This window comes from Suhomyces tanzawaensis (genome assembly GCF_001661415.1).
Source record: "Suhomyces tanzawaensis NRRL Y-17324 unplaced genomic scaffold CANTAscaffold_1, whole genome shotgun sequence".
NCBI lineage: Eukaryota > Fungi > Ascomycota > Pichiomycetes > Serinales > Debaryomycetaceae > Suhomyces > Suhomyces tanzawaensis.
In genome coordinates, this window is record NW_017963636.1 from 918,740 (window position 1) to 941,728 (window position 22,989).

The following is a 22,989-nucleotide window of genomic DNA, read 5'->3' on the forward strand; positions in this document are numbered from 1 at the left end:
CATCTGTACACCAACAATGTCATCTGTCGTATACTACAAGTTCTTGCATCAAAAGAACAAGTCAGTCATTCACTTCGATGGTACTGCCATCAACGTGTTTGACTTAAAACGTGAAATCATTTTGCAAAATCAGCTTGGTGCTGGTAATGACTTCATACTTCGTTTGTTTCATTCAGAACAGCCAGACCTTGAATATGAGCTAGACCAGGATGTGATACCGAGATCTTCATTTGTGTTGGCCAAGAGATCGCCATGTAACTTCAAAGGAGGTCGTTTTGGCAATGCTTCTCGTTATATCAGTGGTAAGCCAAGAGTGAATAGAAAAGTGATTAATAATGCCACAGCATCAGCAGGTTCACAAGCAGTACGGACAGAGCAGGCACCATTGGATGAAAACATGTCAGAGGAGGATAGAATCAAGATGATGTTCGAAAGTCAGGACAACGTGTGGGCCCAAGCACAAGATGAATTGGCCACGCATAAAATGGTGTACAACAAGCCAGGACAGGCTAAAGCAGAAGATTTGCCCCCACCAGGCTATATCTGTTACAGATGCGGTAAGAAAGACCATTGGATTAAGAATTGTTCAACTAACACCGATCCTACGTTCGAAGGTAAGAAGATATTGAGAACCACGGGTATTCCTAAGTCCTACTTGAAGACCATCTCGAAGGAAGAACTCGACAGAAGAGTGGAAACCGAAGGTCTTACTACTAATGAGAATGGTGACATGGTTGATAAAGATGGTAATGCCATTCTTGTTACTGAGGACGGTGGTTACGCCATTGCTATGGCCGATTCGAAGACATGGCTTTCTTATCAAGAAAAACAACAAAACGCTGCATTGAAGGCAAAGCAAGAGTTTGAACAAAAGATAGTCGAGTGTGCAGTGGGGGAAAACCGTCTTGAATTTTTAAACCCATTATCGAGCACTAGACACCTTTTGAAGTCTCCAATTGTCATGACTCCTTGTTGTCGTGATAAAGCAAGCCTTCGTAAACTTACAAATTTCAACTACAACCAGGCGGAATTGGAACAAACGTTGATTGAAAATGATTTCCATTGTCCAAATTGCGGAAAAGAAGATATCTACATTGATTCGTTCATCAGCAACCAGGAATTGGAGGAGGAGTTACACGAATACATAAAGCAAAAGCAAACTGAGTTGGGTATTGAGGACCCTGAAGCATCATTGAAGAGAGCCGCAGAAGAAGATGGGGATGATCCAGATTCCAAGCGTCAAAGAACTGACTTGCCTATCAGGCCCGATATGTTTGGACCCCCAGGAATGGCTCCATTTATGCCTGGAATGCCAATGCCTGGGATGCCTGGCATTCCTTACCCAAATGGGGTCCCTATGTTTATGCCACCTGTACCAATGCCTCCACAGAATGGAAACGGGGAAAGCAACGGGACAAACTGAAGACCAGTGCCCATTAACATTCCAGTATCCTAATGACAGTATCCAACGACTATGTACATATACCATTAGTAATATATTACGTAATACTACAACATATGCCTGTAGCAATTTGCCCGTGGCCGTGGAGCTGAGTATATAGTGGATATACTAGCCTTGGTTTTTATGCTGGCCAGCTACCAATGTGTACCATTCCCTCAACTCGTTCTTCAACGAGGCTCATTCGTGCTTCTCGCTCTTGTCCACCTCACGAACCCTAAGATTACCCGGACACAAAAATTTTTCGTTCCTGGCCGCACTACTTAAGTTTCCCAAAATCCACTTTTCTATAAACGCAAAAGGGCACTTACAACCCTGGTAATAGTATGTTTATTCATTGAAGCCGACATTACATCGAAGGATGAACCAAATAAACATTTCAAACTAGAGTTTGTGACTATTCAGAATGATCACAACGTTATTACTACCTGACTCTTGTTACTTGTCGGAAATGATTTGACTTCAATACTAACAATTTACCAGGGGTTGAAGTGAGTGGTTTGTCATGTATAGAAAGGATTTTATACATTTGAAACGTAAGTGATTTTGGAGCTTTTGAGAGCTGGTAGTATTACATGATGATTTAACAAAAACAAAGCTGGAATTACTGGCTGATAACAATGATTGATAAGTTTTTGCAATACGCCTCTGACAATACTATCAGCAAACCTTTTAAATTGTACAATACTAACTATTAGAAATGGTATGTTTTGACTAATGTATCAAAGGAGGAATTATTGCACTGGGCACTGAATTCATATGAGTGACAACGCATATTTGTGGGCCTCAGAAACCCACTTAAACTGATCGATACACATATGAACAGTACTAACTGTACAGAATACCGCCCCTAGATGTTGGTTAGCTTTGCCAGCTTGGTGACAGTATGTATACCTGAGAATTAGATGATGATCTCCTAGATGACGAGTCAGAATCGGGATTCCCGTTGACGACAAAACCTTTTTAATACCATTCATGCCTTTCTGATCAATTCTTAACTTGAGGCCAATACTAACAACCAGTTTACTGTCATACGACTCAAGGTTTTAGCATCACTTCGATCTGGGATGCAATGATAAAAGATGAGTTGAAAAAAAGACAAGCATATGTCTGATCTTAAAGAAGAGAAATTTTTCATGTCTGATATCATTGGCGAACAAATTGAAGTTTATGCCAAAACCTTGTTTTAATAGCGAGCTCAATTAGGTAATTGGGTTTGGCTATTAAAGCAAGTCATACGACAATATTGTTCAGTTAATGATGACTTACCACATTTATCACGACGGTCTACTGTGTATCGGGACTGTTAATCCCTTTACTTTGATGATAGATTAGGCCTTGACCGGCCGTGGCCCTGAATTTGAACAATACTGTCGCGTAAGTAGCATAATACAGGTTGTACGCAAGTACTCTCCTTCAGCATTCTAGTAGTTTCTGGTGAAAAAATCCCCTAGTTTCGCGCTCGCGCTGGCGTCAATTGTTCCACAGTGGGGATGTTCGCTGATGCCTGCAGGCCCAGGGCTCTGGCTAGGGTCCCCAGTGTGGGGAGCTCGATCTTAGCGGCTACACAAGGCGATGTCTGGCGTAAAGTGTAACCCCGAGCGGGTCCCATCCCGTTTTGGCCCAGCACAGGTAGTCTTCCCCTTCCTTCGCCTGCCAAATGGAGTTATATCTAATTCTGCCCAGCATTCGCAGATGCCGCCTCATCACGCTGGCAGCGCCGTACAGTGCAAGTCACCTCAAAATTTACTCCATCACCTCTGGCACCACCACCATCTAAAACCAAACCAACATTTGTATCGTTTTCTTGTGCTACAACAATGCCTTTGAACTTGCTCAAGTCGTCCAGGGGTGACAAGGACAGGAAGAACATGCGAGGCCTGCCCCTGGCATCACCCCTCCAGGGTCCCACCCTCACCCCATCGAGATCAAACCCGCTAGTGCCCATGGTCAGCTCATCGTTGACACCAGTCTCTTCAAGAACGGGAAGTGCACCCACCCTCTCTCCGTCGTTGAGCAAGCGCTCCAGCCAGTCCCGAGTCCCCAGGGCCAACCCACCATACACACCATCTGGGGAACAGAAGAAGCACATCGATAATCTCAGCAAAGGCCCTCTTTCAGCCACGTCCTCCAACACCCAAACCGAGTACTTTGACATTCTCCCTTCGTTCCAGATGTTCCAGTCGATCTTGAGAAGAGACGATAGCCAATTCAACGAAAACTTGTCTGTCAAGCCACCGGTGTATGGCGACACTCAGAACTCGTCCGCTACCCCTCCCAGTGGCTTATCTCCTGTGACCTCCAACGATAACGTTCTCGACGGTATCTCTGACCGGTTGAACGAAACGGAGCTCCACAACGATTCGGACGGGTCCCAAGATTACGTGTTTGATGACGAAAACGAGGGCCATGCGGTGTCTCCCAGAAACGAACAGGCCCACAATCATAATATTGCAGTCACTGTCCATGAATCGGGCCACTCTCCTTTGGACAATATCGATATGTTGGCAAAAGCCCCCAATTCTCCGATAGACATTAAGATTTTTGTTACAAAAAGAGTGCCTTTGCCCAACAGCCAGAACGAGCTCGAAACTAGATTGAAGGAATACACCAGTGGAGATGTGGTGAATGGTTATGTTGTCATAACAAATAAGTCAGACAAGCCAGTAGACTTTGGACTATTTACTGTTTCTTTGGAAGGGACTATCAAATCCACGGACAAGAATCTTAATTCGGGTCCTTTGGATGCCCACAAGTACAACAAGATCATCGTGAAGAAGTTCTTGAAAATGTACGACTTGAACGCTTCTTACGGATACACTCAGGTTCCAAGCTCCGCTGGTGTTGAATATGAAGCTTACACGATAGATCCAACGGATGAGTGCCAAATTGGATTACCACCTGAAAGAATCCTCAAACCTAATTCCAAGTACAAGAAGTTTTTTACCTTCAAGTTTCCAAACAAATTACTAGACAACAGTTGTTTCAATTCATTGTTTAGTCATTTGGTCCCACCACCAACGTTGGGACTTGATAGAACATGTTTTCACAACCGTGGAGAAACTATTCAGTTGAATAAAGCCTTAGGGTATGGGTTCTTGAATATGAGAGGCACACCAATCTTGACCAAAGATTACAGCTTTGAAGATGTGAGTATAAGTTATACTATTGAGGCAAAATTCATTGATAAGCTCAATGCATCGAATCAAAAGCATGCATTTTCCGAGAATGAAATCAATGATCCAAATTCCAGCTCTGAGTATGTTATCTCCCAAAGTAGTAAATACTTCTTGAGATTCATTCCTGATTTGAGCGAGCAGTTAGGATTTTTTAACGAGTGGCACCAGTATGGGTGGGAATCATACACCTCTCTCGGCATTGATGGAAAATTGTTTCAAGATTATTACTCCAAAACTACCTGGAAACATATAAACAAGTTAAGCCACAGGATCGATAGAGAAATTGACGAACGTTTGGATAGAGATAATCTCACTGTTGAAGAATTGAAGAGTAAAAATTTACTCAATTGGGATGAACAGCACTTCGAAATTTCCGAACCAGCCAAGTTGACAGACGAGCACGAAATTCGTTATCACCTGGAAAACATGATTGGCTCAAGACCAACTACGGTGTATGGTAAGAAGAAGAAGAAGATTTTGTCCTCTTTGGTCAAGGTTGGTGAACTGAGGCTTTTTGTGAGGGTACCAAGTCAAGTGATAGCTTATGCTTCCCCCAGATTGATTACGAAGTACAATAACGGGACTTTGCAGGATAACCTTAGCCTGGTAACGTCAAACAAGAATGAAAATAATATCACTTCTGTGACATCCAATAGCGATTTGTCTTTGAGGCCTGTTAGCTCAATCGAGTCCACACATATCAATGGATTGTATAACAGAGATGTTCGCAATACTGTACAATCGGTGGATTTGTCTCTTGTGTTCGAGTCTGATGAAGCTGCGAACAAACCACCTCTCATAAGCAGTATTGAAGCCAATCTTGTCTTATGGTCGTACAATACAGAATACCCCTTGCCATTTGAATTAGGATACGATTTTTTCTACACTAATCCTAAGGGAGACGAAGATAAGCACGAGGATGATGTGTCAATTACTAGAGATAATTTACAAAGATTGAAGGACCAAGTTTTCACCTATATTGAATATCTTAGGGCTAACGAAGCTCACCTTTCCAAGGAAGCTTACTTGTATCTCAAGGCTGTTAAGTCTTTGGGAGTCAAAAAGGATACACTCAAAGACTACTATAAGACTTTAACATCACAGTCCCATCCTCAACTTTTGAATAATGAAACTGGATGGAAGGCCACCCAGAAGAAGGGAGGATTTAGATGGACCAAAGACTTTACAATTCCGTTGGATGCTATTAATAAGAATAACATCAGTTTGATCCCAAGTTTCCAAACATGCTTGGTGGGAAGACTTTACTATATCCAGGTAGTTGTGAAGTACAAGGGAGCCGGTGGAGAGCAGAACGAGTTTGCGGATAATGTTGTCAAGGTGGATATTCCTGTTTTGGTGGGTTAGGCCAGGGCACTTTGTTGATCTTGCAGAATTTTCTGCCATACAAACCATCGCTTTGCCTGTCTGCTGGATAGACTAGCAATCATACATAGAACCAACTAGAGAGAGCGAAAGTGAGCATAGGCCTGCAGTGGCATTTCGTATCGAACTAATAATACTCATATAGACCACAACAGTGCCGTAGAATTGAGTCGTTCCACACTATATACGACAATAGACCAACTCGATCCGGGGTCAGATCCCTCGGTCAGAGCTCTGATTGGACTGCCACAATAACGAGGTTGGTGCCCGTTGCACGCTCCCGCGGTGATGAGTCATTCCCAAATAGGTAATTGTTCGAAAATTTTCGTTAGCCGCGATTCGCTATCAGTCACAATTTTCATCCCTATATATTCTTCTTTTTCCACTTTCTAGACCAGCAAACCATGTTGTCGTTACGTCTTCCACAGCTTAGCAAGCGTTTCTTGGCTACTGCTTCCAAGGGCTTCACTAACAAAACCTCACAGTTAGATCGGGCCACTTTGACCATCAAAAACGGTCCTGTGTTCAACGGTTATTCTTTTGGTGCCGACAAAAATGTCAGTGGTGAGGCTGTTTTCACCACCTCTTTGGTAGGATACCCTGAGTCCATGACTGATCCCTCTTACAAGGGACAGATCTTGTGCTTCACTCAACCATTGATCGGTAACTACGGTGTGCCTTCTTCTACTAAGAAGGACGAGTTCAACTTGTTGAAGTACATGGAGAGCCCAACCGTGCAATGTATTGGTATTGTTGTCGCTGACGCTGCATTGGAGTACTCCCACTGGACTGCTGTCGAGTCTTTGCAACAATGGTGTCAAAGATCCGGAGTTGCTGCCATATCCGGAGTTGACACCAGACAGTTGGTCTCATACCTCAGAGACAAGGGTTCTTCTTTGGCCAAGATCACCATTGGTGAGGAATACGATGCTGATGAGGATGCTGCCTTCGAAGATCCTGGCTCCGTCAACTTGGTCCACAAGGTAACCACCAAGGCTCCTTTCCACATCGCATGTCCTCCAGAGCACTCCAAGGGTATCCATATTGCCGTGTTGGACTGTGGAGCCAAGGAAAACATCTTGAGATGTTTGGTTGAAAGAGGTGCCTCTTTGACCGTCTTCCCATACAACTATCCTATTCACAAGATAGCCAACAAGTTCGATGGTTTGTTCATCTCCAACGGTCCTGGAGACCCAACCCACTGTTCTGCAACCACCGAAAACTTGAAGGCCACCATGGACCAACACCACGAGTTGCCAATCTTTGGTATCTGTTTGGGTCACCAGTTGTTGGCCTTGGCCAGTGGAGGAAAGACCGTCAAGATGAAGTACGGTAACAGAGCCCACAACATCCCAGCCCTTGACTTGAAATCAGGTAAGTGCCACATCACATCCCAGAACCACGGATACGCCGTGGATGAGACCAGTTTGAACAGTGACTGGGAGCCATTTTTCACCAACTTGAATGACTTGAGTAACGAAGGTATGATCCACAAGCACAAGCCTATTTTCTCTACACAATTCCATCCTGAGGCCAAGGGTGGCCCATTGGATACCGCCTTCTTGTTTGACAAGTTCTTCAAGAACATCGAAGTGTACAAGGCCACCAATGGGTTGAACTTGGGTGCCATCGACAACAGTTTGTTGGTTGATATCTTGCCCAAGGAGAGAGTGATTTAGAGGTACGGTAATTAGATAAGTAGTAATAGAGATCATAGTAAAAGATGTAATTGGTGGGAGTGTAGACATCGTAAACGAAGATGAAATAAATATCCAGTAAGACATTTCTGGTCTCTAGACTCGAGTCAGGAATTTAGAGTATTGCACTGTTGAATTAGGTAGATGAGATCATGATAATAGTTAAATGGAATGATCGTTAAAATGGTTAGATGCGATAAACTTTAAAAATACTAAAAGTAATTGATAATCATAGAAAGGGCAATTGAAAGTAAATAGAGAAATGAAGCTCATCACTAGTCATTAATTTAGTCAGCAGTGATAGAGCAGATACTGTCGTATCCTGAATGTTTGAGTTAGTGTTATGACCCTAGATAGAAATAGTATTCATAGAAAATTAAAGGTTCTATTACCGGCTACTAGAAATATTGATCATGACTGGAAATAATTACCACTGTAGGAACTGGACAAATGAATCCTATAAGATCCAACTCCAGCACCAAAAAGCCATTCCAGCCGAACTCGGAAAACCTTCGGCCCTCAGCAAAGCCCGCACCCGTTGGCGGTGGAGCATCGTTGGTGGGCAGTTGCAGAATTGTATGTTTTCTGGACCGGCAAACCCCGCCAAAGCCCTTTTTCACTACCCAAGAATGAATAACTTTTCACGAACTAAACGAGGACTTAAAAGGTGTACAGGAAACTGGTAGAGCTCGTTTAGGTCTCAGAACCTGGCTGGGCCCTCTCAAGGTGTCGTAGACCGGTGTGGCACTGGTCCCAATCAGGTGACAGGAGTACGACAACATCAGACCACTACGCGACTGGGTGCAAAATCATCGAACCACTCTATACGACTATACGAGATGAGGCTGCATAATGTTATATAAAGGCAGCAGAGCATACCGACATCCTCAGCAGTTCTTGAATACCATCCCATACCAGCCATGGATATCTTATCATCCACGCTACACCAGGCTAACTCCACCACCTCGGGCTACTTTCACACATTGCTGAGCCTTCAGGCATCTCTGGACCCATTTGTGACCCAGTTGTCGTGGATGGAAAAGCTCTGGGCATCCTGGTACTTGTACATCGGCAACGACACCTTTGCTACCGGACTTCTTTTCTTCTTGACCCACGAAATTTTCTACTTCGGAAGATGCCTTCCCTGGTTCATCATTCAACAAATTCCCTACTTTGACAAGTGGAAGATCCAGCCCACCAAGATTCCCAGTAACAGAGAGCAATGGGAATGCTTGAAATCGGTATTCAAGCTGCATTTGTTGGTGGAGGCGCTTCCAATCTGGGCCTTCCATCCCCTCTGCTCTAAGCTCCAGATCTCGGTGGATATTCCATTCCCTTCGTACAAGGTCATGACCCTCCAGGTAATGTTTTTCTTCATCTGTGAAGACCAGTGGCACTACTGGTTCCATCGCTTGTTCCACATCGGCTGGTTCTACAAGAACATCCACAAGCAACATCATCGTTATGCGGCCCCATTTGGGCTTGCTGCCGAATACGCCCACCCGGTCGAAGTCATGGCTTTGGGCACTGGCACTGTGGGATTCCCTATCTTGTATGCTTGGGTGGCCACCAAGTATACTCTGCTTCCTAGTTTGCACTTGTTTACCGTCACTTTGTGGGTTTGCTTGAGATTATTACAAGCAGTGGATTCACACTCAGGCTACGATTTCCCATGGTCCTTGCATTACTACTTTCCCCTCTGGGCAGGATCAGCACACCACGATCTCCACCACCATTACTTCATTGGAAATTACGCCAGTTCCTTCAGCTACATGGACTATATCTTGGATACCGAAAGCGGACCGGGTGCAAAAAGCAACAGAGAGAATAAAATGAAGTCCAAGGCAGAAAAGAAGAATATATAGACAAATTTGGCTCCACCTGCGTGAAGGTAAGTCTTGAGGCAAGCTACCACCGAATAGAAACGATAAATAATGAGGCTAAAAAACGATGTAGAACTGTGAAGTGGATCGACTACGGCTCACATGTATAGTTGGAGCAGATCGACCTTTGATTCATTAATCTTAAGGCAAAAACATTTCACTAATTAAGACCATGATACTATTTAAAGGTTTCTGTTAATTCGCTCTTAACTCCATTTAATCAACCGTATTACTCGTGTATTTAAAGTCATAATAATACTCTTGCCCAATAATAGTCTTGACTTGTAAGGATCGCCAGCTTCACATATACATGTAGAGCTAGAAAAAGTTCACAAACTTCACAAACAAACTAACTAAAAATCTCCACACATGCTAGCACATGGCTCCATATTATTCCAAGAACCAAATCTAACTAAACAGCCTGTGAACAAACATGGGTTGGTTGTAAGCACAATATCGCCATACCCTAGGGCTTGAGACCTAACCAGGCAAAACCCACGTGCGCACTCTCAATCAAAGAGTTTTGGATCACGTGCATTCACCGCAAAAATTTCATCCCCAGCCTGCACAGACCCGATGGCCCCAGTGACACAAACGCTCGTCCCACCTAGTGCCCGAACGAAATGAAAAAACTATAGCCAAAAAAATTTACCCTTTTGCTATTTTGATATCATCAGTTAATGTAAGTGATAATAAACCAGACATACACTACGGTGTGAATGACGAGTAAGGTTGATGTGAATGCCACGTTGGAATAATCAGAACGTTTGATAGTTTAGCGACCAAGAATTGAAAGATTGAGTGAACCAACCACCATGATCATATTGAAGAAAGGTTCATACTGAAATGGAAGAATGGTGTAGCACAAGCATCCAACACAACACCGTCATAGTTCCTAGTACCCATACTAACTCTTTAGATGTCTAGATTAAACGAATATCAAGTCATCGGTCGTCGTCTTCCAACTGACTCTGTTCCAGAGCCAAAGTTGTACAGAATGAGAATCTTTGCTCCAAACACCGTTGTTGCCAAGTCCCGTTACTGGTACTTCTTACAAAAGTTGCACAAGGTCAAGAAGGCCTCTGGTGAAGTTGTCTCCGTTAACATCATCCACGAAGCCCGTCCAACCAAGGTCAAGACCTTCGGTATCTGGATCAGATACGACTCCAGATCTGGTATCCACAACATGTACAAGGAATACAGAGATGTTACCAGAGTCGGTGCTGTTGAAACCATGTACCAAGATTTAGCTGCCAGACACAGAGCTAGATTTAGATCTATCCACATCTTGAAGGTTGTCGAATTGGAAAAGACCGACGACGTCAAGAGACAATACGTCAAGCAATTCTTGACCAAAGACTTGAAATTCCCATTGCCTCACAGAGTCCAAAAGTCCAAGAAGTTGTTCACTGCTCAACAACCAACCACCTTCTACTAAGCGTTTTCCCTAGAATCCTTCGCGGGTTAGCGTTCATTGTGTAAATTTGAATACATTGATTTATATATATATAAATGAATTATTAATAACCAAAAGTCTACATTTAAAAGTGCTGTCGTAATATGTACTCACCAAGAACGTGACTCGTGCGTGTGGCGCCTCCCCCCACTATAAATTGAGCTTGCTCATTTGCTATCGCAATTATCGCTATCATGTCTTACGGATCGAAAGCTGCCCAAAGATTGGCTAACAAGATCATCTTAATCACCGGTGCCTCTGGAGGTATTGGTGAAGCTACTGCAAGAGAAATTGCCGGTGCCGCTAACGGTAACGTCAAGTTGATCTTGACTGCTAGAAGAAAGGAAAAGTTGGATGCCTTGGCTAAGGACTTGTCCGCCAAATATCCTTCAATCCAAACCCACGCCGCTCAATTCGACGTCTCCAAGATTGAAACCATCAAACCATTCATTTCCAACTTGCCCAGCGACTTTGCCGACATTGACGTCTTGATTAACAATGCTGGTTTGGCCTTGGGCAGGGACCCAGTAGGTCAAATTGCTGAGGAAGACATCTCTCAAATGTTCAACACTAACGTGTTGGGATTGATCACCTTGACCCAAACTGTGCTTCCAATCTTCAAGAAGAAGAATTCCGGTGACATTGTCAACTTGGGCTCCATTGCTGGTAGAGACCCTTACCCTGGTGGTTCCATCTACTGTGCCACTAAGGCCAGTGTCAAGTTCTTCTCCCATGCTTTGAGAAAGGAATTGATCGACACCAGAATCAGAGTTTTGGAAGTGGACCCCGGAAATGTCGAAACGGACTTCAGTCTTGTTAGGTACAAGAATGATTCCGACAAGGCCAAGGCTGTCTACGAAGGTACTGAGCCATTGCTTGCCGACGATATCGCAGAGATCATTGTGTTCGGTATTACCAGAAGGGAAAATGCTGTCATCGCCGAAACCTTGGTGTTTGCCTCCGGCCAAGCCAGTGCCTCCCATCTCTACAGAAAGAAATTGTAATTTTCGTTTTGGAAATAATACAACTTTTAGATCAGCTTTTAGAACAATAAATTCTCATTATTTCTAGGCCCTGTTAATTATATACATCCGATAAGTTTTGCTCTGAGTGCTTGCTAGCTCTACTAGATAGCTCTATAATATTCCTCAAAAACTAAGTTGCTCCAAAGTCTTCCCTAGTTTGGCAGCACCATCAACCGCAGCGTTACCTTCAATAGAAACCTTTGCCCTGTTCATTTCTAAACCGGCCAACAATACACAAGCCTTACAAATCTTGTTGGAGGATAAATATCCACATTTTTCACAGGTATTCCCGTCTTTGAATTCGTTTCTCTTCAAGCTAACAGACCCGTCGGCGTTGACTTCGGTTTCTCCAGTGCTGATTTTCTTGTTATTCTTGTAGGATCTGGTGGTCTTCTTTTTCTTTGGTGCCAAAACCAAGAGTTCTCCACTATAAATGATATCCATGATGCACGAGGGCCTAATAGACTCTAATGATTTTAAAAGTTCTCGGGCAGTTCCTCTGAATGCCTCTGGTGCATAAGTGCACTCGGTAGAAAAGTAGTCCAACTTCTTGTAGTGGGCATATAAGACTATTTCCTTCTGGTAGGAGTACTTGAACGGTTTGGATCTCTTAATGGGCGAGCCAGAAGACTGAGTCAAAATGGCAGTGGACTTTTCCAACCTGGCTGTGTCACCACGAAGAATGTTCATTAAAACCGTCTCCGCAATATCATCGGCATTATGCCCAGTTACAACATGATTAATGCCCAATTTTGCTGCACCTCTGTCGAGAGCTTGTCTTCTTAGCACACCACAGTAAGTGCACGATGATCTGATACCGGCACAGGAAACAATTTCATCCATGGACCAGTTGTACAAGTCCTTGTAAGAGATAATCTCGAGTGGCATCTGGTATTGGACCTGGTTTCGCTTGACGGTAGCAAGGGAATCATCTCTGTAGCCTTTGATGCCCTCATCGATGGACAACAAGACCAACTCAAGGCCGTATTCGTATCTTTCGTTCAACAACTTCAACACAGAAGCTAAAACGGTGGAATCCTTACCACCAGAGGCCCCTATGGCTACTTTGTCTCCTTTTTGGAAGAGTTGGGCATCCGTAATGGTGTTGTGGATTTCCGTCTCAAACACCTTATAGAAGCACTCTTTGCATAATTTTTGAAGGTTCTTGGGTCTCTTCATTACTGCCTTACGGCCATGGCAGAGCTCACAGAGAGCCAGTACCTTTATTTTCTTTGGTTCTGGCATGATGGGGTTGTAGATGACTTGCAAGATAAATTTTTATGTTAGATCACGTGTAGAGATATTTGGCGCTACCATGTTTTATGGTTCGTCATCGGCCCTTAAGTTAACAAAACCAGCTAAGTACCATCTGGCAAACCTTTGCATTTTCTACCACCTATTTTGGGATTGATTGTAGCTCAGGTGGATACTGACTATTGTATTGGCGTGTCAGCACAGACTAAATGTGTGATTATGTTGAAATTTTGCAATTGATTCTCCATGAAACCACTGACTAGTAAGACTAGCAAATTCATTACCACACTAATTAGATTATCGCTGTTACAACTACAACTTATCTCCTAATCGAATTTATATTAAGCTATCAACTCAGAACAAAGCATAAGCTTTATTCCAATGCAATAAGACTAGCCATGCAATAATTTACAATGAAATTGGGGGCACTAAGCCATCATGAATGAATCTAGTTACCAACGGGCGTTCCTAATTTCTCTCCATGAGCTCAATTAAGCAGCAGCTTGAAACTCATCATTATTAGAGTTAACATTAGCATATCTGAACTTGTTGTTCTCTTCTTGAAGAGAGTCCTTTTGTTCTCTTTGTTGCTGTTGTTGTTGTTGCTGTTGTTGTGCAGGTTGCTTCTTACCAAAACCGTTGGAAGAAGTCTTTTCGTTCTTCTCGGTCAACAAACCAACCTTTTCGTTCATCACAATAGCCAACTCTTGCAATCTGGATCTTTGAGGTTCACTGCTGGTGAAGTTGATGAAAGTCTTGTTGTCATCGAATGCACCACTAACTTCAGGACCTTCGAGCATAGCATCCAAAATTTCGACAACCTTTTCAGTTGGAAGATCGAAAACCTTAGATAACTTGGCAATTGATAATTTAGTGAAAATGCTTCTGTAGGTGAAGATGTAAGTTCTTAAACCTTCAACTTGTAATTGGTTCTTCATCATGGTCAATAATTCTTCAGTGCCTGGGAACAACTTCCAAATCTTAATGGAGGATAACAAGTTGTAAGCCTTAGACCAGTCACCCTTTTGTAAAGCGATAGAAGCATGAACGATGTGATCTTTGATACTTTCTGGTGGACCAGTGAAGAATTGTCTATCGTGGAATTCCAACTTACTCTTGAAGGATTTAATGTTAGCCTTACGCTTATTCTCCTTGGTAGAGTTAGAAGATGCAGCCAATGCTGGGATTTCTAGCAATAAAGAACAAGTCATGTGAACACATTCCAACAATTCCAAATTTATGTGTTGATGGAAAGGTAATAATTTTTGCTTTTCAACAACGGTAGCCTGGTTTGGATATTTGGAGTTGAAACCTTGTCCAAGAAGTTCCTTGGATCTTTGAGAGTTGACGATTTCGTTCAAGACACGGTTGGATTCTTCAATGGCACCAGATCTGAATGCACTCAAACCTAATTGAACCAAGGCTCTGTTGTATTGAACTTGTAAGGTGGAATCGAAATGGTTGATGCCGTTGTAAATTTGGGAGTTTAAGAACAAGTCTCTAGCTCTTGCGTAGTTACCATTGACAGCATAGTAATAGATGGAAAGTAACAAGGCGTGTTTACCGTAGATCTTGTTGGTGTGGCTAGACAAGTATTGACACAATCCTTCAATCAATTCAGCTGGGGTAGCAGTCTTGGAAACAAGAGATGAGTCAGTGTCAACTCCCTTCCAAGCCTCAGCTTCGTTAGCCTTAATCAATTGATCTGGCTTGTAGTATACATGCTCTAATCTTCTTAAAACAACTCTTGGTAACTGTTCAGTCTTTGTCCTCACATCTTCTGAGGTAACTCTTTCAACATATGTTTGACCTCTGACGATCAACTTGTAGATTATACCTTCGTCCTTCAATCTTTCAACGTATTCGATGGAGTGAGGATCGGTGTTTTGTAAAGATCTAGTGAATTCATCATCTAATCTATCAACCAAAGAGGTAATGGAACCAAAGATGACCTTGACACCATCAGCATTAGCTTCTGGTTCGATATCAATTTCATCAGTGGTTTTACCGTACTCAGAAAATTGGTAAGACTTGAATTTAGATTCTAACAAGTCTAACAAAGCATTAAGGTCTGATTCTTGTTGTTTCCATAAGTCCAATGGCATGAAAGCTTGGTTAGAAGAAGCGTCAAATCTGATGGACAATAAAGTTTGATAAATTGAAATCAATTCAAAAGTGTTGTTCTTGTTGGAGGACTGCAATAATTCTTCCAAGGTTTGAATTTGTTCGTATTTGTCAATGTTCTTCTTACCACGGGTTTCGGCGATTTGTTTCAAGGTGGCGAAAACTGGGTTCAACAATCTGTTGTTAGCTTCGTCGTCTTGTTGCTTGGTGGAGCTTGGGAGATTCAATGGTTCTTCGGTATCGAATAATTCTGGTTGTTCTCTGAAAAGATCATAGAAAACTTGGTTTTCCTTGATCTGCTTCTTCAATCTTTGTCTAGCAGTATTGATAGCTCTGGCTTCGATAGCGTTCAAGGTCTTCTCAGACTTTTCGTTCTCAAGGGTAGCGTTGATATAGTCATCCAATCCTCCCAAACACTTAATGTAAACGTTTGGTGTGCCGAAGCCTTGTTGGCTAGACTTGAGCAAGAAACGGTTCAATTTGTCGAATTCAGTCACAACGGTGGACCAAGAGTTGGTACGCTTGGCGACATTGATGGCTTCAATAGAATCACGGATATCGTCCATTAACTTTTCTTTGGCGGACTTGACAACCTTTCTGCCCTCATCTTCGCTGTCACTGTCACTGTCTCCACCAGAGCCCTTCATGAAGCTCTTCTTTAAGAAATAGGAAGGACCTGATGGTGCTCCATCAGAATCGGAATCGGAATCATCAGAATCAGAATCATTACCGAATTCGGAGTCGGTGGATTCTTCAGAAAGGAGCTCTTCCTCAGAAGAACTCAATAAATCCTCTTCTTCAGAGGACGACTCGGAATTGTACCCAGATACGAAGAAACGTGACATCTTGGTTAATAGTGTTAACTCCCTTTGGTCTGGTATAAATTTTCAACGATGTGAAAAAATTTCTATGGTGCGAAGATTTACGCTGGCGTGCTGAGATGTGTGCTTGTCAGTTGTGTGGTGCCTGTCACAATTATAGCTGCGAAAGACACTAACGAGATTTAAAGGCACGAAATTAAGATAGTGGGAGACTAATTAGTATCAGAATTCTACAATGTTCCATCTTAGCAATTTTTGCATATTTATCACCCTCCCAGATGTGGTGGCCTCAGTAGAGAACGTAGTAGATGAGCCTAACAGTTGCGAAAAATTGTGGTGAGATACGAGCTCAAATGCCTATACGCGTAGGTAGATAGTCTACGTAACAAAGTCAAATGCGCTCAATGCTATCATTATTCCCAATGGTTTGCTAATTAATTATTTACATGATTTTTCACTCTTGAGGAGTCCTTAACAGCTCTGACCTGCGAAGGACTGATCCTTGATAAACCGCGTTCAAAGAATGCCATTGATCAAGCCTAAATCTAAAAACCAGCAACTGGAAAGTTATGCTATTTACTGTACTTAATGGAATGACGATTTATTTAATTGGTAGTAGTATAGCTTCTAACGCGCAGGAATTTAAAGGGCTTTTCGTTTCTGATTGCAAATGGATTTTCTTCCCCCTCGTCATCATGGCCCTCTTTTTTTACTGCATAGTATTTTACCCACGAAAGCTTACTGTGTTTGAAAATGGCCAAAGACTTGACCTGAAAGTGGTAATGGAATACGTAATATGCTGCAGAGCCATTCTCTATGACCACATGTACCTCGCCATCGGACGAGACTGTCCATCTTCCATGATAAATCCTTTGACTTTCTTTAATTTGAGGTACGCCTGTGAGATCTATTGTTGGGGCAATACTCTTGCTGTGCTTCAGTAAATGGGGGATGACTTTGTTTGGTTCCGAAGCCGAAAGTACCTTCACACACGTCCCGTCTGGATAGAAACGGAGGTACCTGTAATAAGTGATGGTTCGTACCGGATTGCTCCAACTATTTGAGAATTCCGCCTTACCTCCTTCACTGTAGTAATTGACCACACTTATGTAACACCCAAGGAATTTGACAAACGGACGGTTATTCAACATAAACTTCCACGAATTGTTGTATTGTGGCAAAATTTCGAGCTGGTTGAGTGGGACTGGCAACGCTGATTCGTCCAACTCCTCGCCCACCCCCAATCGATCGGTGATCATTTTATTCTCCTCATATACTTGGGAAGGGTAGACAAGATAGCATAGTTTTCTCCACAAATCAGAGGTACCTAGACCGAGGTAAGCATGTTTTTTGCAGGTGATAGCAAAGCTGAACCACGATTCTGGAGATGTGATCAATAGAATTTCAAGGATATGGATCCAGATATCATTGGGAAGATGCACCAAAGGCGAAACTGGCTTCACATCTGCGACCTCTTCGTGACCGTCGACGCCAAGGTTGGCAAATTTGATGGTAAGATCCGAGCTTTCATCCTCCAATGGGTTGGGTGCTTTGGCCTCAATATCGCGGAAACTCAGGAGAAGTGTGTCAACGTTGATTCGCTTGACCAATTCCTCATCTACCTTCTTGAGTGTGTTCTTTCCCCCTTCAGCCTCTAGCTTCTTGGCGGTGTGGGGAACATCTTTGGCCCGGTATAATGCATCCACTTGTTCGTTGATTTTGAATGCCTTACGGTAGTATTCCACCGCATCGGACATCATCCCATGGCTTTCCTTGTCGATGGCCTTCCGGAACCAGGTGATGGCCTCCTGATCCTTATCTGAGAGGGGCTCAGCATTGCCCAATATCGAGGTTCCACCACTCATGGCCTTATCGATTATTAATGCGAATTCTAGTTATGAGATTGTGGAGCGCAAGTGGTAGCGCAAATCCTGGAGAGACATCAGGAAGATCAATTACGTGATAGAACGATACAACATTCCAGCAGTACATAGTAGACTATTGTGGGTCTTGGTAGATAGTTCCGATGGTAAGCAGCGAATGCTACCATTGGTTTTTCGTGTCATTAAACGTAACAAATCGGAGACAAACCCCGCCAGTAGCTCTAGAACAACTACATCCCCAAGAGATCGTCTAAGAAGTCCACGTTGGTAGGTAGCTGTCGACTTTTTGGCACATTCTCTTCTTTCTTCTTGGGTTTGCCTACCTCAAGCTTCTCCAACAAATCCTCTATTGAGGGAGCAGGAACCACCGGCTCAAGTTTTTCCCCTTCAGAGATCTTAGAATTAGTTCCTAGTAACAAGTCCAAATCGTCGTCTAGACTAGATTCCACAGCCTGACTGGAGTTTGCTGTGATTCTCGCATTCAACGCGGACACATGACTCTCATTCTTTGAATCATAGTTGTTAAGGTCAAGGACTTTTGATTTTACTGTAGGTGGTTTGGAGTTGAATTTAGTTCTGATTTCATCATACAACCGACTTTCTTTAGCTTTCTCCTCTCTTTTTCTATCTTCGTCGATTTCTTCCTGTGTCAATACCCTCGATTCGGGCTTTTGGTTTGTTGGCACACTCGAGCCTATCATAAACCCGTCTAACTGGCTCGAGGATAATTCCATGACGTTCACGGGGTGGCTCTTCTCATAGAGATCGTTATAGTCGTCTTTGTGTCTCGTTATGGATTGATAACTATCCAAGCCGTACTCCTCCAAAAAATTATCAGATATCTTGGCCTTCAACGCCTTTCTGGTCTTGGTTGGATTGGATGCCTTGGCCAATATTTCGCGGAGATTAATAGTCTGAGTGGACTCCTTCGCCTTCTCTTCCAGTTCTTGGTTTTCTTTGGACCCCAAGTAGATACCATCTCTCTCCTCCAATTGTTGGGGCACTGGGGTGTCCTGGTCCTGCTCTTCCTTTTCGATCTGGGCCATGATCTGTTGTTTGATTTTGAGCTTCTGATCCTTGGACAACTCGGTCTCTCCTAACTGAGGGTAGAAGTGATTAAGCAATGCATCGTCTGCATCCGAATCCCATTCACTGTCTGAGTCTTCTAGAGTAATGCGTTCGGGACGCTTGGATCCATCTGCCGTCTTGGAGGTCCATTTGGGCTTGGGGGTATTGTCCTTCTTAGGGGCGCTGATCCCATGCTTTTTCATGTACAGGTACTTTGCCTTCTTGTCCCATTTCGAATTCTTCAACACCATGGCACTCGCTTGAAGATGTCTTTTTAGTGGAGAAAGGATGAGTTTGCGGTAGCAATTGAGATGCTGACGGTTTTGTGCTGGCACAGGTGGCGGGAGCGTAGCAAAGATAGCCCACTAAGATGAATTCAACGTCTATTTACCGTTGTGGTGTCTGGTACTGTAAAATTATGGTCCGAAAAGGCGCGCGCCACCACCAAAAATTGAATCAATTGTCACCACTTCAACACCACCATGTCGGAAGAAAAGGATAAGCCAACGCCAAAGTCCATTGAGGAGATCTTGAAGCTCATCGCCAGGGGCGAGACTCTCACTGAGACCCAACAGAAACAAATGAACGATTACAAGTTCTGGAAGACCCAGCCAGTTCCTCGTTTAGACGAAGCTATCGATTCCGAAGGACCCATCAACGGCACCTTGACCCCTGCCGATATCCCAGACGAGCCTTTGCCGTTGCTCGATAGCTTCGAGTGGAGCGATGTGGACTTGGACTCTGAAGCCGAGGTCGAGGAGCTCTACCAGCTCTTGTACGAGCACTACGTCGAAGACCGTGATGCCACTTTCAGATTCAAATACTCCCACGAATTTTTCAAGTGGGGCTTGAAGCCTCCTGGCTGGAGAAAGGAATGGCACGTGGGTGTCCGTATCAAGGAAACCGGAAAGTTGGTGGCCTTCATCGGAGCAATCCCCATCACCTTGAAATTAAACAAATCGGGCAAACTTATCCCCAGTGTGGAAATCAATTTCTTGTGTATCCACAAGAAATTAAGATCCAAGAGACTCACCCCGGTTTTGATCAAGGAAATCACCAGAAGAGTGAATAAGGTCGATATCTGGCAAGCATTGTACACCGCAGGAATCATTTTGCCATCTCCAGTGTCCACCTGTCGTTACACACATCGTCCCATCAACTGGTCCAAGCTCCACGATGTGGGCTTTTCCCACTTGCCCCCTGACAAGACCAAGTCGTCCATGGCTGCTCACTACGCCTTGCCCAACTCCACTTCTACCAAGGGTTTGAGGCCTATGGAAAAGAGAGATGTCCAGCAGACATTTGACTTATTCAACAAGTTTCAAGAAAAGTTTGACATAGTCCAGATATTCGAGTTGGAAGAGTTTGAACATTGGTTGTTGGGTGGTCAATCTAGTGATGTTGCATCCAAGGTTATCAAGACATACGTTGTGGAGAACGAAGATGGCAAGATCACCGATTTCTTCTCGTACTACTTGCTTCCATTCACCGTGTTGGACAATCCCGACCACAGCGAGTTGGGCATCGCTTACTTGTACTACTATGCATCAGACACTTCTGGAAGCGACCAATACAAACTGAGATTGAACAGCTTGATTAACGATGCCTTGATCACTTCTAAACAGTTCAATGTGGATGTTTTCAACTGTGTCACTTCCCAGGATAACACTTACTTTATCAAGGATGCCAAGTTTGGGAGCGGTGACGGATTCCTTAACTACTACTTGTTTAACTACAAGACATGGCCAGTTCACGGTGGTATCGACAAGCAATCCAAGGAAGTTGTCGATGACCAAACTAGTGGTGTTGGTGTGGTGATGTTATAGACACATGAGGGGTTTAGGTGAATAGAGTAAAGATGTTAATACTGTAGTAATGAATAGTTATATCGCATTTTATATGTAGGAGATGGGCATCGAATTTTGCAGGTTGGGACCAAGGTGTCTCATTGCACTTTATAAATTTTTTGAAAAACCATCCCATCTCATACAACCCACTCTTCTCGACAATGATCTCCTCCAGTACATGGGTTCCAAGAGGCTATGCCTCAGAGTTCCCTGAGAAGTATGAACTTAATGACGAAGAAATGGAAAGAATCAACGCCATGGCCAAGCTCGAATTAAACGATGCTCCAGAAGATGAAGAGGAAGAAGAACAATCTGAAAACCCACTTAAAGACCAAATTGAAGTTGATGATGACTTGAAAGAGTACGACTTGGAAAACTACGACAATGATGTCAATGAGGATGGTGAGGAAGTGACCATGTTTCCAGGATTGTCCAACAGTGATGCCAAATTCCACCAAGAAACCGATGGAAGCGACCCATACTTGACGTTACCTACAGAAGTGGACATCCAAGAAGAAAAGCAAGAATCTCAAATTTACCCAACTGACAACCTTGTCTTGGCCACCAGAACTGAAGATGAAGTGTCCTACTTGGACATATACGTTTACGACGACGGTGCTGGTGCCCCAGACGGCGCCGAAGAAGAAGAGGAAGACAAGCTTGATGCCGATGTTGCCAAGGGATTGGTCAGAGAGTCCACTTTATACGTGCATCACGATATCATGTTACCTGCATTCCCATTGACCGTCGAGTGGATAAATTACAAACCAGGACAGGCTAACCCAGATGAGTTGAACATTGGTAACTTCGCCGCTGTTGGTACTTTTGATCCTCAAATCGAAATATGGAACCTTGACTGTGTTGACAAAGCATTCCCAGACATGATTCTCGGAGAACCACAACAAAACTCGTTGCCCAGCTTAAAGAAGAAGAACAAGAAGAAGAAGAAGAACAAAGGACATGTCACCACCCATCATACCGATGCTGTTTTATCCATAGCCCACAACAAGGTACACAGATCCGTTCTTGCATCAACTTCTGCTGACCACACTATAAAATTGTGGGATCTTAACACAGGCACTGCCGTCAGATCATTGATTAATGTGCACAATAACAAGACCGTCTCTTCTTCACATTGGCATTCCAGTGAGCCTTCCATCTTGTTAACTGGTGGTTACGATGGTACTGCTGCCGTCACTGATGTGAGAATTTCAGATGAATCCCAAATGACTAGAAACTTCAAGGTAGGCCAAGGTGAAGAAGTCGAAAATGTCCGTTGGGGCCATCCTTCAGTTCCAGAGATTTTCTATGCTGGTACTGACAATGGTAACATTTACTGTTTCGATGTTAGAAACACAGACAAACCGCTCTGGACTTTACATGCACACGATGCTGGTATTTCATCATTGGATGTTAACTCTCATATTCCAGGTATGTTAATCACTAGTGCCATGGGTGAGAAGACTGTTAAGCTCTGGAAATGCCCAACTGATAACTCTTCTGGTCCAACCATGGTGTTATCTCGTGACTTCGGTGTTGGTAATGTTCTCAGTTCTTCATTTGCTGGTGATATTGAAGTTGCTGGTAACTTGACTGTTGGTGGTGTTAGCGGAGCATTGAAGTTGTGGGATGTCTTTTCAAACTCATCTGTCAGAAATTCTTTCCGTGAAGAATTGAAGCAATTACAAATCGATGCCAGAACACAAGCTAAGCAAAATGGCCGTGCTTCTAGAATCGCCAGAAAGTATAACGGTGCTCATGGTGAATCTATCATGACAGTTGAAGCAGGTGGCTTCGAGGATGATTCTGATTCCGATGGTGAAGACAATCAAATTGAAGATGATGAGGAGTAGATTGATGAGCCGCTTAAAGCGGCAGTTGAACTAGCAAGGCTAGCGTGTAGGAAAGTC

At 43.4% G+C, this 22,989-nt stretch overlaps 13 protein-coding genes across 13 annotated transcripts; 9 read left to right on the top strand and 4 right to left on the bottom strand.

The window, feature by feature from the left end:
- Nucleotides 1-16: 16 nt before the first annotated feature.
- Nucleotides 17-1,423, top strand: CANTADRAFT_45837 (cleavage polyadenylation factor subunit; the record flags this gene model as incomplete). Its single annotated transcript, XM_020209251.1, has 1 exon — nucleotides 17-1,423. The coding sequence occupies one exon, from the start codon at nucleotides 17-19 to the stop codon at nucleotides 1,421-1,423; it is 1,407 nt and encodes a 468-aa protein (XP_020066834.1).
- Nucleotides 1,424-3,279: 1,856 nt separating this feature from the next.
- Nucleotides 3,280-6,003, top strand: CANTADRAFT_3792 (ubiquitin-ubiquitin ligase; the record flags this gene model as incomplete). Its single annotated transcript, XM_020208737.1, has 1 exon — nucleotides 3,280-6,003. One exon carries the CDS (start codon nucleotides 3,280-3,282, stop codon nucleotides 6,001-6,003), a length of 2,724 nt encoding a protein of 907 aa, XP_020066835.1.
- A 422-nt stretch (nucleotides 6,004-6,425) lies between these two features.
- On the top strand, nucleotides 6,426-7,700 carry CPA1 (carbamoyl-phosphate synthase (glutamine-hydrolyzing); the record flags this gene model as incomplete). The annotated part of the gene is made up of 1 exon (XM_020209198.1): nucleotides 6,426-7,700. One exon carries the CDS (start codon nucleotides 6,426-6,428, stop codon nucleotides 7,698-7,700), a length of 1,275 nt encoding a protein of 424 aa, XP_020066836.1.
- A 256-nt stretch (nucleotides 7,701-7,956) lies between these two features.
- CANTADRAFT_24552 (uncharacterized protein) lies at nucleotides 7,957-8,457 on the top strand. Its single transcript, XM_020207148.1, has one exon. It carries the CDS (start codon nucleotides 8,132-8,134, stop codon nucleotides 8,402-8,404), a length of 273 nt encoding a protein of 90 aa, XP_020066837.1. The 5' UTR covers nucleotides 7,957-8,131; the 3' UTR covers nucleotides 8,405-8,457.
- Nucleotides 8,458-8,638: 181 nt separating this feature from the next.
- ERG251 (Erg251p) lies at nucleotides 8,639-9,583 on the top strand (the record flags this gene model as incomplete). Its single annotated transcript, XM_020207149.1, has 1 exon — nucleotides 8,639-9,583. The coding sequence occupies one exon, from the start codon at nucleotides 8,639-8,641 to the stop codon at nucleotides 9,581-9,583; it is 945 nt and encodes a 314-aa protein (XP_020066838.1).
- Nucleotides 9,584-10,267: 684 nt separating this feature from the next.
- Nucleotides 10,268-11,136, top strand: RPL20B (60S ribosomal protein eL20). The gene has a single exon (XM_020207150.1). It carries the CDS (start codon nucleotides 10,521-10,523, stop codon nucleotides 11,037-11,039), a length of 519 nt encoding a protein of 172 aa, XP_020066839.1. The 5' UTR covers nucleotides 10,268-10,520; the 3' UTR covers nucleotides 11,040-11,136.
- A 115-nt stretch (nucleotides 11,137-11,251) lies between these two features.
- On the top strand, nucleotides 11,252-12,061 carry CANTADRAFT_87685 (oxidoreductase; the record flags this gene model as incomplete). The annotated part of the gene is made up of 1 exon (XM_020211367.1): nucleotides 11,252-12,061. One exon carries the CDS (start codon nucleotides 11,252-11,254, stop codon nucleotides 12,059-12,061), a length of 810 nt encoding a protein of 269 aa, XP_020066840.1.
- A 144-nt stretch (nucleotides 12,062-12,205) lies between these two features.
- On the bottom strand, nucleotides 12,206-13,327 carry CANTADRAFT_19331 (uncharacterized protein; the record flags this gene model as incomplete). The annotated part of the gene is made up of 1 exon (XM_020206439.1): nucleotides 12,206-13,327. One exon carries the CDS (start codon nucleotides 13,325-13,327, stop codon nucleotides 12,206-12,208), a length of 1,122 nt encoding a protein of 373 aa, XP_020066841.1.
- A 327-nt stretch (nucleotides 13,328-13,654) lies between these two features.
- On the bottom strand, nucleotides 13,655-16,486 carry NIP1 (translation initiation factor eIF3 subunit c). Its single transcript, XM_020207151.1, has one exon. The coding sequence runs from the start codon at nucleotides 16,303-16,305 to the stop codon at nucleotides 13,828-13,830; it is 2,478 nt and encodes an 825-aa protein (XP_020066842.1). The 5' UTR covers nucleotides 16,306-16,486; the 3' UTR covers nucleotides 13,655-13,827.
- Nucleotides 16,487-16,886: 400 nt separating this feature from the next.
- CANTADRAFT_45427 (SCF ubiquitin ligase complex subunit) lies at nucleotides 16,887-18,146 on the bottom strand (the record flags this gene model as incomplete). The annotated part of the gene is made up of 1 exon (XM_020209212.1): nucleotides 16,887-18,146. The coding sequence occupies one exon, from the start codon at nucleotides 18,144-18,146 to the stop codon at nucleotides 16,887-16,889; it is 1,260 nt and encodes a 419-aa protein (XP_020066843.1).
- A 434-nt stretch (nucleotides 18,147-18,580) lies between these two features.
- CANTADRAFT_29125 (uncharacterized protein) lies at nucleotides 18,581-19,483 on the bottom strand (the record flags this gene model as incomplete). The annotated part of the gene is made up of 1 exon (XM_020208273.1): nucleotides 18,581-19,483. A coding segment is annotated over one exon (903 nt), but the record flags the coding sequence as incomplete, so codon positions are not given.
- NMT1 (glycylpeptide N-tetradecanoyltransferase) lies at nucleotides 19,388-21,125 on the top strand. Its single transcript, XM_020207152.1, has one exon. The coding sequence runs from the start codon at nucleotides 19,715-19,717 to the stop codon at nucleotides 21,056-21,058; it is 1,344 nt and encodes a 447-aa protein (XP_020066845.1). The 5' UTR covers nucleotides 19,388-19,714; the 3' UTR covers nucleotides 21,059-21,125.
- A 115-nt stretch (nucleotides 21,126-21,240) lies between these two features.
- PWP1 (rRNA-processing protein) lies at nucleotides 21,241-22,932 on the top strand (the record flags this gene model as incomplete). The annotated part of the gene is made up of 1 exon (XM_020209087.1): nucleotides 21,241-22,932. The coding sequence occupies one exon, from the start codon at nucleotides 21,241-21,243 to the stop codon at nucleotides 22,930-22,932; it is 1,692 nt and encodes a 563-aa protein (XP_020066846.1).
- Nucleotides 22,933-22,989: the final 57 nt, after the last annotated feature.

What these genes read in the sequence shown, in the direction of transcription:
- CANTADRAFT_24552 (XM_020207148.1), top strand. Translation starts at nt 8,132, where the DNA reads ATGACTGGAAATAATTACCACTGTAGGAACTGGACAAATGAATCCTAT.
- RPL20B (XM_020207150.1), top strand. Translation starts at nt 10,521, where the DNA reads ATGTCTAGATTAAACGAATATCAAGTCATCGGTCGTCGTCTTCCAACT.
- NIP1 (XM_020207151.1), bottom strand. Translation starts at nt 16,305, where the DNA reads ATGTCACGTTTCTTCGTATCTGGGTACAATTCCGAGTCGTCCTCTGAA.
- NMT1 (XM_020207152.1), top strand. Translation starts at nt 19,715, where the DNA reads ATGTCGGAAGAAAAGGATAAGCCAACGCCAAAGTCCATTGAGGAGATC.